This window comes from Diospyros lotus, chromosome 14 (genome assembly GCF_014633365.1).
Source record: "Diospyros lotus cultivar Yz01 chromosome 14, ASM1463336v1, whole genome shotgun sequence".
Taxonomy (NCBI): domain Eukaryota; kingdom Viridiplantae; phylum Streptophyta; class Magnoliopsida; order Ericales; family Ebenaceae; genus Diospyros; species Diospyros lotus.
In genome coordinates, this window is record NC_068351.1 from 33933475 (window position 1) to 33949961 (window position 16487).

The window sequence follows — 16487 nt, forward strand, 5'->3', positions numbered from 1 at the left end:
AATATGTTTGCAGGAAATACAACTATTACTTCAATGCCGTAGGTGTCTATATATGAATCTATATATTACATGAGTTATTAGGACATATTATTAAAACTTTACTTTGAGACAAACATTTTTCTCTCAATCTTTGAAGTTAAAAATTATAAAAATTGATCCCTTTTTCATTGACTCTTTATTTGGTGCAATTTCGAATGAACTTGATGACAAAGGGTATATATATGGTGAAGAATGATCAAGTGGGTTAACCCTTTCTTGAACTTTTAACGACGATGATGATAAATTCTATTCGGTGCATTGAGGGGAGGCAAAATAATGATCATCCATTATATTCTTGATGATGATGATGATGAGATTTGTAATTATGGGTTTACTTATATAATTGAATAATTGAGATTATGCTTCATAAGAAATTTAACTTAAAAAAATTTGTGATCTCTATTTTGGTTTTTTATCAAGTGAGCTTGTAAGTATTGTGGAACAGAAAAGGAACTTGGCTAGCCTTGGTTTTTGATGAATTAATTGGGCCAAAATGTACAAATTATATCTACAGCTGAACCTGGAAATATAAATTTACAGAACATGACTTGTAGTTAAATATTCAAAACTATAATTCAAATATCCTATTTTTAGTGTGAATACGTTGGAAGAAGGAAAATGTTGCTGAGGCTCAGCCTATATATAGGGCAAACAATAGGGCCATGCATGAACTGCTCATTGGTGTTCAGCCCAAAGTATATCCAGGCTGGCTGGGGCTGTTGGATTCCATTGGGTTCCTTTCCTTTCTCATGAGTTGTGAAGATGGAAGGAGAAGAGACATTCATTTTTACTATTTCTATTTTCCCACAACCCAATTACCCAAATATGTTGATTGGTATTGGGAAAAAATGAATATGTGGAGGTGGGGGCTCTCTAACCTTAACAGAGATGCTTTGAGAATCACCACCAACCAAATCGATTATATTATTATGATCATAAGCTTTTCTTTTTTTTTTTTCCTTTTCTTTTACTTTCAATTGGCATATTTGCATCACATGCTTATGTTACATGTGCATGCTTTTTCTCTTTGCTTTTATTATTGGTGAAATACATATTTTAATTTTTGTACATTTATTTTATTTAAATTTTTAAATTTTTTATTATTCCAATTATATTCTTGAATTATACAAATTTGAGTCAATTGCACATTTTGATAAATTTGTTGATGAGAATGAAATAAACATAGTTTAGGGATATAATTGAAATAACGTAAAGGATAATTGGCTCAAAATATAGAGTTTAGTAGTGTAATTGAAATAATAAAAAATTTAAATATCTAAATAAAAAACATACAAAGAGATCAAATATGTATTTTGTCTTTCTATTTTTCAAAAACAACAAATTTATTTATTTTTTAATATTTACATTTTGACTTATTATATAAATAATTGGTACACGTTCCCCACCAAATTAGGCACAAAGAAAATGCTTTTATGGCCACCACAAGCATGACCGAGTGATAAAGTAATTTAGAGTTTCACATGTATTAATCGAATCAATGCGAGAACTTAAAATACAAAATTATTATTGAAATGTAGCACTAAGATTAGAACGCAATTTTGGTATGAATTACGTCGAATGTCTAACTCTGAATGTATATAAACTGTGATTGTATTCGGATTTACTCAAGGAATACATTAGAAGAGAAGATCATCTGTCTCTGAAAATTAGTCGAGCAAAACTTGGACCCCAAATGAATCCAGAAAAAAAAACTTTTATGCACTAAAGTCCTTTGCTTTACACGAAAAGAAAATACTTTTTGTACTAAAGTCCTCGGCTTTATATGCCAACCAATGTAGATGCATTTCAATTTTTTAATTATTTATTATTTTTTAAATAAAAATAAATAAATAAATGAACCATAATCGAATGAACGACATGTTTCAGAATTCAGATAGAACATTTTTTTAAGTGGATAAAATACAACACAAATAATGTATAATTTTAATTAAAAGCCCTACAAAAAAGACAAGCTTTGGATGTGTTCTCTCTGTTTCAGACTCGACCATGAAGATGAAGATCACGCCACTTTCCCTTTTGGTGCTGATCCTTCTTGGTCGCTCCGTGTGCCATCAAAGGCCTGCAGGCTGCAGTTGTAAATGTTGGCGCGAATTTCAGTTTCGATTCAGTGATTGGGAGAGTTGCCAAGGGGGCAATGGAAGCCGCGACCTCTGATATCAACAACATTCTATTTGTGCAGGTTCAGCTTCTCAACTCCATTCTAGGCAAATCCTAAGATCACATTTTCACTTCTTTTCTGATTACTTGCTTTTTATCTGCTATGTCTGAACAAAAATAAAAAGAAGCGTGCACTTACAATAATGAGCAAAGATTGGTTGAGCTTAAGGAAACCTTTCTTTGTCTTTGTTCCTGAAGCATTTTATTGAGCTTTAATTCTGACTTCAATCCTTACAGTCCAGCCGCTTGCATCATCCATCTCGGGAATTGACAGCCCAATTGCCGGAAGCAAGGCCTGTTGGCTATCAAGTGGGCTCGTTTGCTTAATAGCTATTTAACAGAGAGTCTTAACATATCTGGATCCAGACTCATTTCTCTTGGCTCCCCTGAAGAATACGTGAAAGCAGAGGAGGAGTGTGGAATTATTTCTGTCAAGGAAGACGGATTATGGTATTGTCGGGCAGCCATTCACAAAGAGTGGGTGGGGATTTGTAAGCATTCTTGTTTATAATTAGATTAAGCAGATGCAAATTTACATGATTTCTTTCACACAATTAACTATCCAAAGCCGCTTTGTGGAGCATTTACTTCAGATTATACGCCATTCATTCATACATTACACCAACAAATTGATGTTCGTCGTTGAGGTTTTGTCCTCATGTTTAGAAGGCGAAAAAGAACAGATTTCATGGCATATGCCATTTTCAAGTGATGATATGATCATTGACAGAATTTCCACACTAAATGGCTTACTGTAATGCAAAATAACCAGGTTTTTCAGAAAGACTCTCCGCTAGCTGTTGACATGTCCACGACGATCCTCAAGCTTGCTGAGACCGGGAAACTTCAGGACCTACACGACTAGAAAGTGGTTCTGCAAGCATGGTTGTGCATCGGAACTGTTCGCCAGTACATGCGATACAACAGGAAGCAGCCTCAAGGCCATTTAGCAACAACCAAAATCTTTTTAGGAGATTTAACCATAAGCTTGTACTTAAAAAATTCTTACAACCTCAAGGCCAAGACATATCTGGCCAAATCATCAATAGAAGAAATCTTGGCATCTTCTGCGAACAAATTAAGACTAGACTAGAGCAAGAAGCATGACTTTGCATCCTCAACTTCTACAATTTTACGGGGGAATTTCTAATTCGTGAAGACCAGAGCATTGAGCTTCCTCACCCTTTCATGCAACTCCAACTGCAACTATAGCAATAATAGGCAAACCTCCATATTTTTTCCACACCTTTCCTGCTACTAATTGATCCACTTCAGCATCTTCCCTCACCTTGGTAAACAGCGTCTATGCCTCTGGTTCCTCTTTAAGTATCCAATTGGAAAATGTATACTTTTGAATACCCCTTGATGTCGAGAGATTAGCATAACTTTACAATATCAACATCAGTCATCTTCACTCGAACTATCAACATGAGTCATATTCACCCTCATCAGATTCATCTCCTCGTTTATGGTTATCCTCATGTGGTTGTGACCCTTATACCTGTCAAAAAAAGATGACAAGATAATACCCACAAAATTTGAGAATGGAACAAATTAAAGGGTACATAAAATAGTCTGAGTGAATCTACAGTGAAATTTGTCCAGAAAATGCGTCAAAATCTGTGATTTCAATCATTTCATCTCCTACCCTGTATCGTATCATCATATCATCCCTGGCGGCAGGCAAATTTGTCCTGATTTCAAACATTTCATCTCCTACCCTGTATCGTATCATCGTATCATCCCTAGCGGCAAGCAAATGTGTCTTGATTTCAAACATTTCATCTCCTACCCTGTATCGTGTCATCCCCGGCGGAAAGTCAATTTGTTCAGAAACAAAGGTCTTCATCTTTGGGCAACGCTGCACTTCAATACTACGCAATGATGAAAAGCTAAATAAACATCTTTCATCATTGCAAAAGTTTTTGAGGTTTGGTAGGTCATCTAGAAGCAACCTTTCTAATTTTAGAAATACAATATGGCGAGTTGCCTTCTCTTCCCCTGCAAAATTAATATTATTCTCTTCAATAATAATAATCTCTTCCATCATTTCACAAGATCTCAGTGATAGCATTTCTAAGTGTTGAAGAGTCCTGGCCATGGAATGCGTAAACAAACTTCTCAATTGGGAACACTTTTCGATAATTATTTCCTTTAAGCTTCGAAAGCCCCAAATTTCTTGAAAATTCATGTTCCATAAAAGCACCAATTCAGGTAAACTATGGAGCGTTAACCTTTTCACATCAATAAATTGCTCTTCACCAATGCTTATTGTGCCATTGAGATCAATAACATGCTTGAACCCTTGGCAATCCCTTAAGAGTAAGTTGTTGACGATCATTTTAGAGCTTCGCTTTTGATGATGAGACGAAACCTTGGTTGAGACTTGACATCCAAATATGCTTATGCTTACTGTGTGTAGATATTCTTGTGTGGTAGTTAAAAGATCCCAGAGTTGTATCTCTCTTGAGCTTTTGAGGTCATTCAAACAAACATTTTCAATCTTGGGAAAAATAACCTGTCAAAGGACAAAACTTATACTTTTATGATATGTAGGAATTACCATTCTTCTTCTTATAATAAATAAAATTAACAATAAATGATAAAAAAATTAAAATTGATACATATATAATATATATGTAATCTTTACTTTCTTAGAACATACATATTCTTATGCTTTTTATAAATTTCAAAGTAATTCCTGTATAAAATAAAGTAATGGTTACTTATATCAGTTGAAGTTTGTTGACATAAATTTTAATTTAATTCTTTAGATTTATGATGGCAATCATCAACAAGAATTAATATTATATATAGACAAAGTATCAACTAACATTATATTTCACATTTTTCTACCATTAATATTTTTTGGCCCACAGAGAACTGAATTCATTATGTTTAGTGTCATTAATATGGCTTAATATGGCCCACAGAGAACTTAATTTTCTACTATTAATTTTTTATGTTTGGGTTAAATAAGAAGGGGCCTAAGGCAACAACAACCAAGGAAAAACAAGCCCTAACAACACAAAAACAGAAACTAGAGTGAAATGGGCAGGCCTTGGGTTGGGGGATTCAGCAAAGACTAGCAAGGCAACAAAATAATTGTATGGCTTGGAGGCTAATTGAACTAACTGTTGCCTTTTCATGGAGGAAGGGAAGATGATCTTGAAAGGTCACTGCCTGCATGTAGGCCATTTCTAAGCTAGTTAAAGTCAAAATTAACAAACAAACAAACAAGAATTCAGAAAAGAAACTAGATAGCCAGCATTAATAGAAACTGAAACAAACAAACAAACAAGTTAAAAATTAACTGCAAACTGAGCGTGAGAACTCCATCATCAAGGCACTAGAACTCCAGCTAGGTGTCATGGTGGCTGTGGGTCGTTTTTGGTGGTTGATGTTGAGGGAAAGCGAAAGCTACTAGTGAGAAGAGTATGGATAAAGCGGATGAGATTTGCGAGGGAACGATCTTTGTAGGTTGAGTAAGGAGGTCATCATTGATGAACAAGACATTGACCACCAACGATGAGAGGGTGGCAATGGTTGAGGCAGAAAATCAAGAGAAGCTTTACTACTATGTTGATGAAGAATCCAACATTCGGAACTGCTAGAAAAGAAGATGGATCGTCCACTGGCTGATGGTGACGGGAAACATTGATCAGTGGTCGATGGCCAAAGCAAAAGTGTGACATATTTGTTAATAAACCCTAGTTTAGAGATAAAGACTAATAACCAGAGTAATAGCAGAGTTAATATATAGAACTAACTTAAAATTATAATTATAAAATCGAAAGAAAGAGTAACAAAAATAAGATGATTATTTGATAATATCTAATTAATAATGGTAGAAGATTCAATTTCAAATGCATGAAATATATACTTGTTATATTACGAGTGCATTTGCAATCTAGAATAGCAAAAATAATAAAAATTAAAATAAAATATTTATAATATTAAGTACGTTTAACTTCTTAAGAGGATTAAGAGATGATACATTATAATTATATGCTAACACTTTAAAACTAAAATTTTGTTTTTTGTTTTAATATATAAATGTTCATTAGAAGAGTTGAAGTATTCGTACCTGATGATTAAATGAATGTGACGCTTCGGACTTGGATTGAGAAAAACTTTTGAGATTTGGCAAATTTTTAAGCTCCAATGTTTTTAATTGGCAGAACGTAATAATACAATCATCGATCACTCCTTCTCCATTTCCCTCTGACACTATCATTTCCATTCCAAGACATCCATTTACACGTAACTCTTCAATGCACGCAAGATATCTAGCAACAAAAGCTGAAAATGCATGTGTCAAACTATGACAAAGTCTAATTGATATAGTTCTTAGGTATAAATGGACATAATTGTCATTAGAGTGGTAGTCCTCATCATTGGGCCATATTTTCATCAACTTGGGCAGATCATTTAAGTAAAGATCTCTCAGCTTTGGGAACACATCGGTGAGTTTAAATTTAACTGTAGGACTTTGAATGTTAGGCTTGAGGTCTTCATCAACCAACAATATCAAAGAAAGACACTCCCGAACACGTAATGTCTCCAAATTTTGCAATTGTATGAGCATATTTGAAGAGAACACATTTACCAGATTGCAACATCGGATTATTTCTATCTTCTTTAGTTGAGAAAAAGATACTTTATTTGATCCTTTTGGAGATTGAATCATTTGCTTGTTCCAAATATTTTTCACTGATAACTCATCAATCTTCAAATCCTCTAAGACGGGAAAAAAAACCTGTCATATAAAATTCAATATTAGGCCATACGCTTTTTGTGTTTTAATTTTACTGTTATCAACACACAAAAAATATTTCAAAAAATAGTAAGTAATAGTTAGCTTACAATACAAATAGAAAGAAAATATTTTCTTAATGATAAAAACAAAAAGTAATACTTAACTCGTCCTAATTTTACTTTCTTAAATAAAAAAAATATTTTAATGAATAAAAGTAATTATGTTGGGGACATTTTATCAAACAACGCCCCCCCAAAGAAAATATTTAAATAAAAAATAGATAGCATGTTAAAATTTAATACATACCTTTTCATTGAAGATAGATTCCGTTGTTGTAGTCCAATTTGAAAGATTTTCCTCAATTGCTGTCTTCTCTATTTTGGGGCAGAAGCTTCTAAATTGCGGAAGTTTTGACAAATTTATCCTTTCCAATCGACTGAAAATAATTGATTCTTCAGTAGCAACTTCATTTTCATTACAATGATCTGCTACTCCTTCAATTATTTGTTCCATTCTGCGACAATCGTATACTTGTAGTGTTTTGAGTTGTTGGAATGCTTTGGGACAGGATTGGGGAAAGAGATATTTCATGCTATGACATCCAGAAATAAATAGATCGACTAATTTACAAAAGGATCCCCCACCACTTGATGTAAACTGTGGTTGTGGAATGCCACGTAGATATCTCAAGTTTTGAATGTGGCACAACCTCAACTTCTCAACTCTGTCCATCAAGAGACAAAACTCATCGTGTGTACCGTCAATATCATTAATTTCCAGAACATTTGGGGATCGATTACCAAAATAATATTTAGGGTTTATAAATATAACAAAATTAATCAATTTCTCAAATAAGTGGCAGCATTCTTGCACCATAATCCTGTAACTGTTTGCTGAAATGCTAACATATAAAACTGTTAATTGATTCAATGATTTTAGCTCACCAATGCTCGCATTGCTCATTCCCCAATCAGTAGTGGTATCCCAAGTTTTAAAACTTTCTGTAACATATAACTCTTCTAGATGGATCAAATTGGATATCATATCCTTTGGAATCATCATTAGGTTTTCGCACTCTCTTAGATCCAAGGACCTCAAACGAGTCAAATTCCCAATCTCTTGTGGCAGCTCAAATATTGCAGATCCCCCCAAGCTAAGTATCTCAATGTGATTCTTTAGATTTTGAATTGTAGACAGAATTCCAACAATATGGCAATCACTTAGGCGGAACATCCGAAGATGATTCAGCTCGAAAACGGATGATGGGATCGTGGAAAACATATTTTCGACATCTAAAACTCTTGCCTCCTTCATGCCTTGAAAGAAATCATTTGGAAAACAATGCCAGCACATATCATTACCGGACTTGAACACAAGGGTTAGTGGACAATGGAGCACACCGCGAGGAAAACTACGGCATTTGTCTATCCTTAATGAGATTGCTGTGTGATGTTCCCAGGCATCATTCTTTGGCCACTCTTTAATATCGTGATTTACTATGAACTGTTGTTGCCCTGGCCAATCATGACCACCTCCATGTGCTATTTGCTTCTCCTCTGTTATAGAAATTGCAAGGTCACGAATAACGTCATGCATTTTAACAAAATTCTTGTTTCTTCCTTTTAGCAACAAGCAAGACCTTTTCAGCATATTAACCATGGCTTGTACTCTATTTCTTGCAACTTTCAGCGTATCCACCTTTCTAAGGAACCCCAACGCAAAGCTATACCTAACCAAGTCATCAATAGAAATCTCAGCATCTTCGGGGAACAAACAGCAGAGCAAGAAGCACGACTTTGCATCCTTATCTTTTAGAAAATCATAGCTCCACTTCAAGGGGGTATAACCCACTGGTTCACTTCCTTCAATGTATTTTAGGGGGCAATTCTCTAATTGGTGAAGTGCATCCTGCCACTCAGCCTCTTCCTTACCCTTCAATGCAGCTCCAACTGCAACTATAGCAATAGGTAGACCTCCACATCTCTTGCTTACCTTTCTTGCTATCGATTCATCGACTCCAAAATCCCCTGTCACCTTTGTAAATAGCTTCCATGTTTCTTGCTCCTCCAAGTACCCAATGCGAACACATGAACGAACCTCCATCCTTCCGAAGACCTCTTCGTTACGAGAGGTTAGCAAAATTTTGAAACCTCTGTCGCCAAGGCCTGAAGTAGGAATTCCAATTGCATTCAAGCCTAGCACTTGCCAAAGGTCATCCAATATTACCAGTATCCTTCTCTCGCTGTTCAACATTGCCTTTCGTAGCTCATCCGCTCTTCCTATCTCACTTCTATGTTTATAATTGAAATCCAATTGGGATGCAAGCTCTTCTTGTAGTTTTGAGGTGTTTGGGTCTTTAGACACAACTGCTATCACAAACTTATCAAAAATTCCTAGTTTCTTAGCTTCTTTGGCAACCTCTGTCACCATCGTCGTCTTCCCAGCTCCACCAGGCCCATGGACCCCAATCAGGTCAACCCCAGAATCCTTCAAAGCATTCTTGATTTCCTCAACAACTGAAGCTCTTGATTGGAACATGGTGTAATACTGAGAAGAATCAAAGTGCAGCTCCGATTGGAAAGATGCATCGCGTGTCACTGGTGACGTCTGTAGCAGCTCACCCCTACTTATCAGTTCACTGACGACCAACTTCCTCTCCTCAGCTTCCATGCCCCTCTTGTGACGCCACATTAAGTTGGGACACATGCAGCCCGGAAAACACCTGAAAGATTCTCCATCTTCTGGTTGATTCAGGAAGTTGGTGATGTTTCCTTCCATCTCTTCTACTTTCTCTAGCCAACTGGAGACCTCAGTTTCAATGACTTCCCCAATGTTTGTGGCTCTGTCCACCATTCCCTCGATTCTCTCCTTTTTTTCACCAAGCCTCTTGCTTTCTTGTTCTAGTAGCTGGACCTGGTTCTTGTATTGAATCACATAAGCCCCATGCGTAATCGCGGGTTCTACGAGAAAACTGAGAATCTTCCCCACACATGACTCCATGATGTTTGTCATAATCAATTTCCTCCTGTCCTGTGAAATGAGATTTCAAAGAGGTAGCTATATGTGTGTGTTTGTGTGTGTGGAGATTAAGAAGAAGAAGAAGAAAATCCAAACAAAATTCTTCTTCTTTCTTTATTCTATCTAGGTTGGTACCATTCGAACTCATATCTTGATTCAACTGCCAAAGAAAAATAAGAGAGAGAGAGAGAGAAACTCACCCGTTCTTGCTTTTGTGTATCCTCCGAACCCGATCCCAGAGACAGATCGATGAACAAACTGTTAATCCATGGTGTTGCTAGCTACTCAGCAAGTTGATCATCAGAATATATATGCAGAGTGAGAGAGAGAGGAAGAGATGAATATATACCTGGTCTGAAATGAGAGGAAGCAGCTGGAGAGACAGAAGGAGAGAGCTAGGTGAGTAGGTCTTCTTTCTTGTAAAGTAAAAATTAAAGGGAAAATAGAGAGAAGAGAATAAGGAGGAGGAGAAAGGGAGCAGTTGGTGCTGTTGGTGGGTGTGTTTGAGATTCCTCAGACCTTGCCAGCTCCTTAGATTCTTCAAGGACTCTGTAACTTTGGCTATTTTTAAGATAAATAAATTTAATTATTATATTTTAACAACACCAATATCAAACTCTATGTAATTTGGAGTAATTTGATTTGATGTTTTTATATCAATTAAGAAAACGGTTGTTAATTAATATGGAATAAGAAAAGTGAGATATAAAAAATATTTTAAATAAGTGTATTTTTTATTATATTTATTAAATTTATTTAAATAATTTCAAATAAAAATTATGTGATTTTTATATAAAATTATTCAAATAAATTTTTTTATTATTATATTAGTGTAATGTTGTAAAGTAAAAGACGAAATGGGTGGAGAGACAGAAGAGAGTGGCCGGGCAGCCCTCATGTAAAGTGAAAATAGAGAGAAGAGATGATATAATATATATGTATATATATATATAAATAAATGATAGATAATATTTAAATAAAATTAAAAAAAGATAAGTCTCATGATTTGTTAGAGTAAGTTAAATATTGTGGCCTTTTCAAGAGTATTAATGTAAAATATATATATCAATTAAAGTTATGATATAAAAATTTAAAAACAATATCACTGAAGACTTAATAGATTTAAAAGTGTATTATGTAATATTAATTATTCTATGATTAAAAAATTTATGTAACAATATTAACACAAATTTATGATAAAAGTAAAGCAAAACTCATCAAATATTTAAATTAAAAATTAAACATAATTATCCATATATAAATAAATGATAGGTAGTATTTAAATAAAAAAAGAAAAATTTTAATAATTTGCTAGAACAAGCTAAATATTGTGGCCTTTTCACGATATTAGGGAGTGTGTTAAGTGTCTTTGCATATTATAACATATATTGCGGAAGCAAGTGGCCTGGATTTCTCGGAGAATATTTGAATGGGATGGATTGATTGAAATGGGAAGCAAGCCAGAGGCTGCTGCCTGCCCGTGATGATGCATATGTATATAAAATATTTATATATTATATTAAATAGAAAGAAGAGGTTGGCAGCCCACTTTCTTTAATGCATGGCTCCTCCATCTTTCCTCTCTCCTCCGTGATTCCTGCAAGTGTGCTGTTGCGACTGCCCAATGAATTTCTCCCTCAGCATGTGCGGCTCTATCTCTATTTCTGCCCAATGAATTTCAGGCGCACATGCTGCACAGTGGCCAAGGTCACTCCGGGTTTTCAGTCCCAATTCCAGCAAGCTTGTCCCTGCAGCTTCCTATAAACAGTGGCGGAGCCACGTTATGGCCAGCTGGGGACTTGTCTTATTTGATTTTTTTTATTTTTTTATTTTTTATATATATTATTATAGATAATTATAATTTGACCAAACTTAAAATTATAAATTGACTCAGGCTAAAATTATTTTTTAATTCCGCCACTGCTTATAAATTAAGTTTTCTATTCCTTTAAAGAAAAAAAAACACGAACATCATACTGCTATCCCTTCCATTCTTCAAATATTACACTCATATTCCATCCTATTTACATAATGTTCACCGTTGTTTTAGTTCGTTGAAAGGCTCCAAAGCTAGTGCTAACTTTCCAACCGTTAACCGTTGTATCTTGAAAAATATATGCCAAACAACCTCAAGTACTCTCGTTGAGGCGACGAATCTAACACAGGCCTCAGTTTGCTACCCCTATGTTATTTTGGTGTTGTTGATTTTATTATTTAATCATTACACTGTTATTTATATTTATCCAGCAATAATTAATTTATAGTCGTGTTCTAACACTTACCATTTTTTTCTTTGAGAAATGGAATAATGCTTCTTTTACAACTCCCGTTCATCGTCGAACTACAGTCAATGACGTTGTCTCTTCCTTTGCATATCCCTTTTTTGCGACCTCAAAACCCTAACCTCCTTACTTCGATTTCTTCCTCAACATCATTCTCTTCGTCTTCGTCCTTTAATTCCTTATTGGCATCTTCCTCTGGTTCAATTAGGGCTTTGATTCCTAATTCTTAAAGTTAAACCCTACGCAGTTAATCCCAGAGTTAAACCCCACCCATTTAACCCCAGTTAGCCATTTAATTTTTTATTTTTTTATTTTATTTTTTTTATGTGTACATCTAGGTCTTACTCATATTTTTTTATGACAAATGGCATGCCACATAAGCAATGTCACACGCCTCCTAAATTAATTTCAAATATTAGATAAAAATGTACTCAATTGAGTCAATTGGAATATAATTATTAAAATTAAAATATTTGAATAAATTTACAAAAACGTAAAAATACTTAAGTTTTTCTTACTATTTGCCCTTCTTTTAATAACATAGTCCATAATATATATATATATATATAATATGAATATAATTGAATCAAAAGCTCAAGGATTTAAAAAATAAAATATTTTAATAATCAACATTTTCATTTTAAAATTTGTAATTAATAATTTAATAAATATGGATACTTTTTGGCTAATTTTTTAAAAATTTCATATCAATAAGATTCCTAATTCTTTCCAATTTAAAAAATTATCTCATCATGCATTAACCTTGGTCCTTACTCTCCTTATCCAAAATCAATGAAATTTATAAATCCTACATGATTTTTGATTAATCCTAATAATGAATCCTTTTTCTTTCAAATTTTGATTTTTTATGTGTATAAATATTGGAGAATAGATTATATTCTCTCATTATATACACACATAAGAAAAACACACTGAAAAGAGAAGAAAAAAAAATTAAGAAAATCAGCCAAGAACTGAACAGGATGATCAGCATAGTATTAAGATTGATCAAAAAGAAGAAGATGATAAATGCAAGTTCTTTCGAAGATGAATCCTTCACAGACAATTTTTTTAAAGACGGTTTAGATGGTCCGATATTCTTAACAAAGAAGGAGAAAAGAATTGAAAGGATGCATCAATGGGCAGTCGCAGATCGTGAATTTCTAAAATTGTTAAGCATTAGCCAACTAGGTGTTGAAAGAGAGACTTCGTCATTCCCTCCTCCACCAACTTCTAAGGATATAACACTACCATTTACGTTCAATAAAAGTTATAATTCTAGACAGAGATATCTCAGAAATTATATGCTTTCTCGATAAATCATACCAAGTAACTCAAAGAAAAAGAATTAAAGAGATAGACCTCTCAAGTCAATTATATAATGTACTCGTATATGGACATAGAAGATTTTTAATAATACAATACTACATTAATGTAACATCCCGAATCAAGAGATAGGAAATATCGGATCAATTTATCATGATAGGTCTATGCGAACTTCCCAGAGGTCACCCATCATTGAGATACCATAATTCAAGCATGCTTAATTCGAGAATTATTTATCCACATTCAGGTCAAAAAATATTCAGTTGATGTTGTTTCCTTCCTTACTATTCTTATTCAAAATCAATAAAAGATCTCTTTAAAAGGCATACAAGAAAAGGGTTAAATAGTAGCATTTAGAATTAAAAAGTTGTCAAATAGTCAATTATCTTCCTAATTTTTTTAATTTATTTTTTAATAAGATAATTCAAATATATATACATATGTGTATGTCTGCATAGGTGTTGTGTGGCCTGGAGTGCAATAGAGATTCTAAAGCAAGCCATAAATTATCTCCAAAGGATGTGACACACAAAGTCACCCAGCACTACAACCCCCATCCCGAAAATGAGAAATTTTATTTATTAAATTACATTTTTTTGATATTAGGATTTAGGCTTTATTTAAATTTTAAAATTCTAATTTAATACCTTTCATTTATTTTTACCAGATTTGTTTGGATAATTGTAACTTTGAAACTATATGGGGTCAGTTGTTCAGTGGGAGAATTAATAATTTAATAAATATAGATTTTTTTTTTGGCTAATTATGAAAAATTTTGAGTCAATAAGAATTGATAATTCCCTCCAATTTAGTGAGTCATCTAATCATGAGTTGACCTTTGTCCTTACCTTGTCCAAAATCAGTAAAATTTATGAATCCTATTTAATTTTAGATTGATCCTAACGACAAATTCTTTTTTTTTTCAAATTTGAGTTTATCATATGTCTATAACTATTGAAGAACAAACAACATTCTCTTAGTATATGCACACATAAGAAGAACACATGTTACAGAGAGATTTCTAGCCTAGGGAGGATGTCAAGAATTAAAGTAAAAGAGTTTATCCCAACTCAATCTCACATCAAAGTATACTATAAACAACAATACCATATTAGTAGAGTTTATCCCAACTCTTTCAATTAGTACTTTTTGATGAGAATCCATATTCCATAATGTTACATATAAACAACAATAATCCAAAGCCCTATCTCACTAAGTGTGGGTGTTCCATGCACATGTATAAGCAAATATGATGCTACAAGAAAGCAGCCAAAATGAGGTTTGAACCATTACGACTAAGCATAAAGCACCAAAAAGACCCATGCATCCATCATGTGAACAATTCGTTCAACAATTGCACAAAATAAATTGATAAAAAATGAACCGTTATCTTCCCCAAACCACATAATCCCTGTGGCTCATGAATATAATAATCTAAGCCCTTAATATATTTAATAAAAATTCCTACTGTCGATTATCTTGAAATTTGTCATTAATAAAAAATATTGATAGCTTTTGCAAATTTTGGAATTCTGATTTTCTCTATAAGTATTTTATTTAAAAAAAAACTAAAAAAGCGTCAATAACTTATGCTATGGCATATTATGTCTTACAATGAGAATTAAAAAATAATGAATCTAAGCTAACAAAATATGTTTACATTCCTTCAAACATAAAAAATATATACAAATGTCAAATGAATCTTCAAATAGCTTCATTTGAATTCTCAACTCCCGATCTTCATGGATCTTACCCCCTAAACATTGTAAGATTTTTTATGCGAATATTAACATTTGTAATGCCAACACCCAATTACTAACATTGGGGCTTGTAATGTACCCTTGTTCCCAAAAGCAGTACAGTTGTACTCTTGTTTCCAAAAGTTCCTACTTTCAGTACTTGTCGACTTCCTCAACAATCAGGTGTGTTGTTGGCATGATATTCGATCACTGTCATTGAGCTAGCTGGCTGATACTAGGGAATGCTTGCTATTTGGCGCTTTTTGCTGCTTGTGGGGATGTTATGTTCTTTCATTTGGATTGCTATTTGTGGGCAGGGTTTGTAATATTAGCTGGGGTGGTAAACTTGAAGTACTACACATTCAGTACGGTTTCAATGGGCAATGCTGACTTCTTGATTTTTGTCCAATTCATCATTGGTTATTAAGGCATTTATGTTGTTGAAGCGGATCATGATAGGTACAAAAACAGAGGATTTTATTTTGGTGGCCAACTGGTGAGACAAAGAAAGTTACACTAGAAAACTACCCAGCAGTTCAAACCCCCCATCCTCATAAAGAGGAATTTTAATTATTACATTATATTTTCGATATTATGATTTAGGCTTTGTTTAAATTTTAAAATTCAGATTTAATAATTTTCATTTATTTTTAGCAGATTTGTTTGGATAATTGTAACTTAAAATCGAATGGGGTGGTTGTTTAGTGGTATAATTAATAATTTAATAAAGATGGATATTTTTTGGCTGATTCTGGAAATTTTTTAGTCAATAACGATTCCATATTCTCTATCATTTAGAAAACCATCTAATCATGAGTTGACTTGGTCCTTACTCTCTTTATCCAAAATCAGCAAAATCTATGAATCCTATTTGATTTTGGATTGATCCTACCAATAGATCCTTTTTCTTTCAGATTTTTGTTTATTATAGGTCTATAAATATTGGAGAACAACCTACATTCTCTCATTATATACACACATAAAAAGAACACATGCTGTAGAGAGAAAAAAGAAAATTAGAAGCTGGATCAAGAAGCAAGTAAGATGATTAGCATACTAAGATTCATCAAGAAGAAGGTGGCAGATAAAATTTCTTTCCAAGAGAAATCCTTCACAAATAATTCTTTTAAAGACGACTTAGATGTC

The 16487-nt window shown here is 33.6% G+C and overlaps 1 protein-coding gene across 1 annotated transcript in view; it reads right to left on the bottom strand.

The window, feature by feature from the left end:
* Window positions 1-10530, bottom strand: part of LOC127789629 (probable disease resistance protein At4g27220) — a 33855-nt gene extending 23325 nt beyond the window's left edge. The window contains exons 1-3 of the mRNA XM_052318566.1: window positions 10344-10530; window positions 10195-10275; window positions 9127-10006 (exon numbers count right to left, since the gene is read on the bottom strand). Coding sequence (XP_052174526.1) covers window positions 9127-9988 — 862 coding nt within the window. The 5' untranslated portion in view covers window positions 9989-10006; window positions 10195-10275; window positions 10344-10530. The remainder of the gene's footprint in view (window positions 1-9126; window positions 10007-10194; window positions 10276-10343) is intronic.
* Between the last annotated feature and the right edge of the window lie 5957 nt (window positions 10531-16487).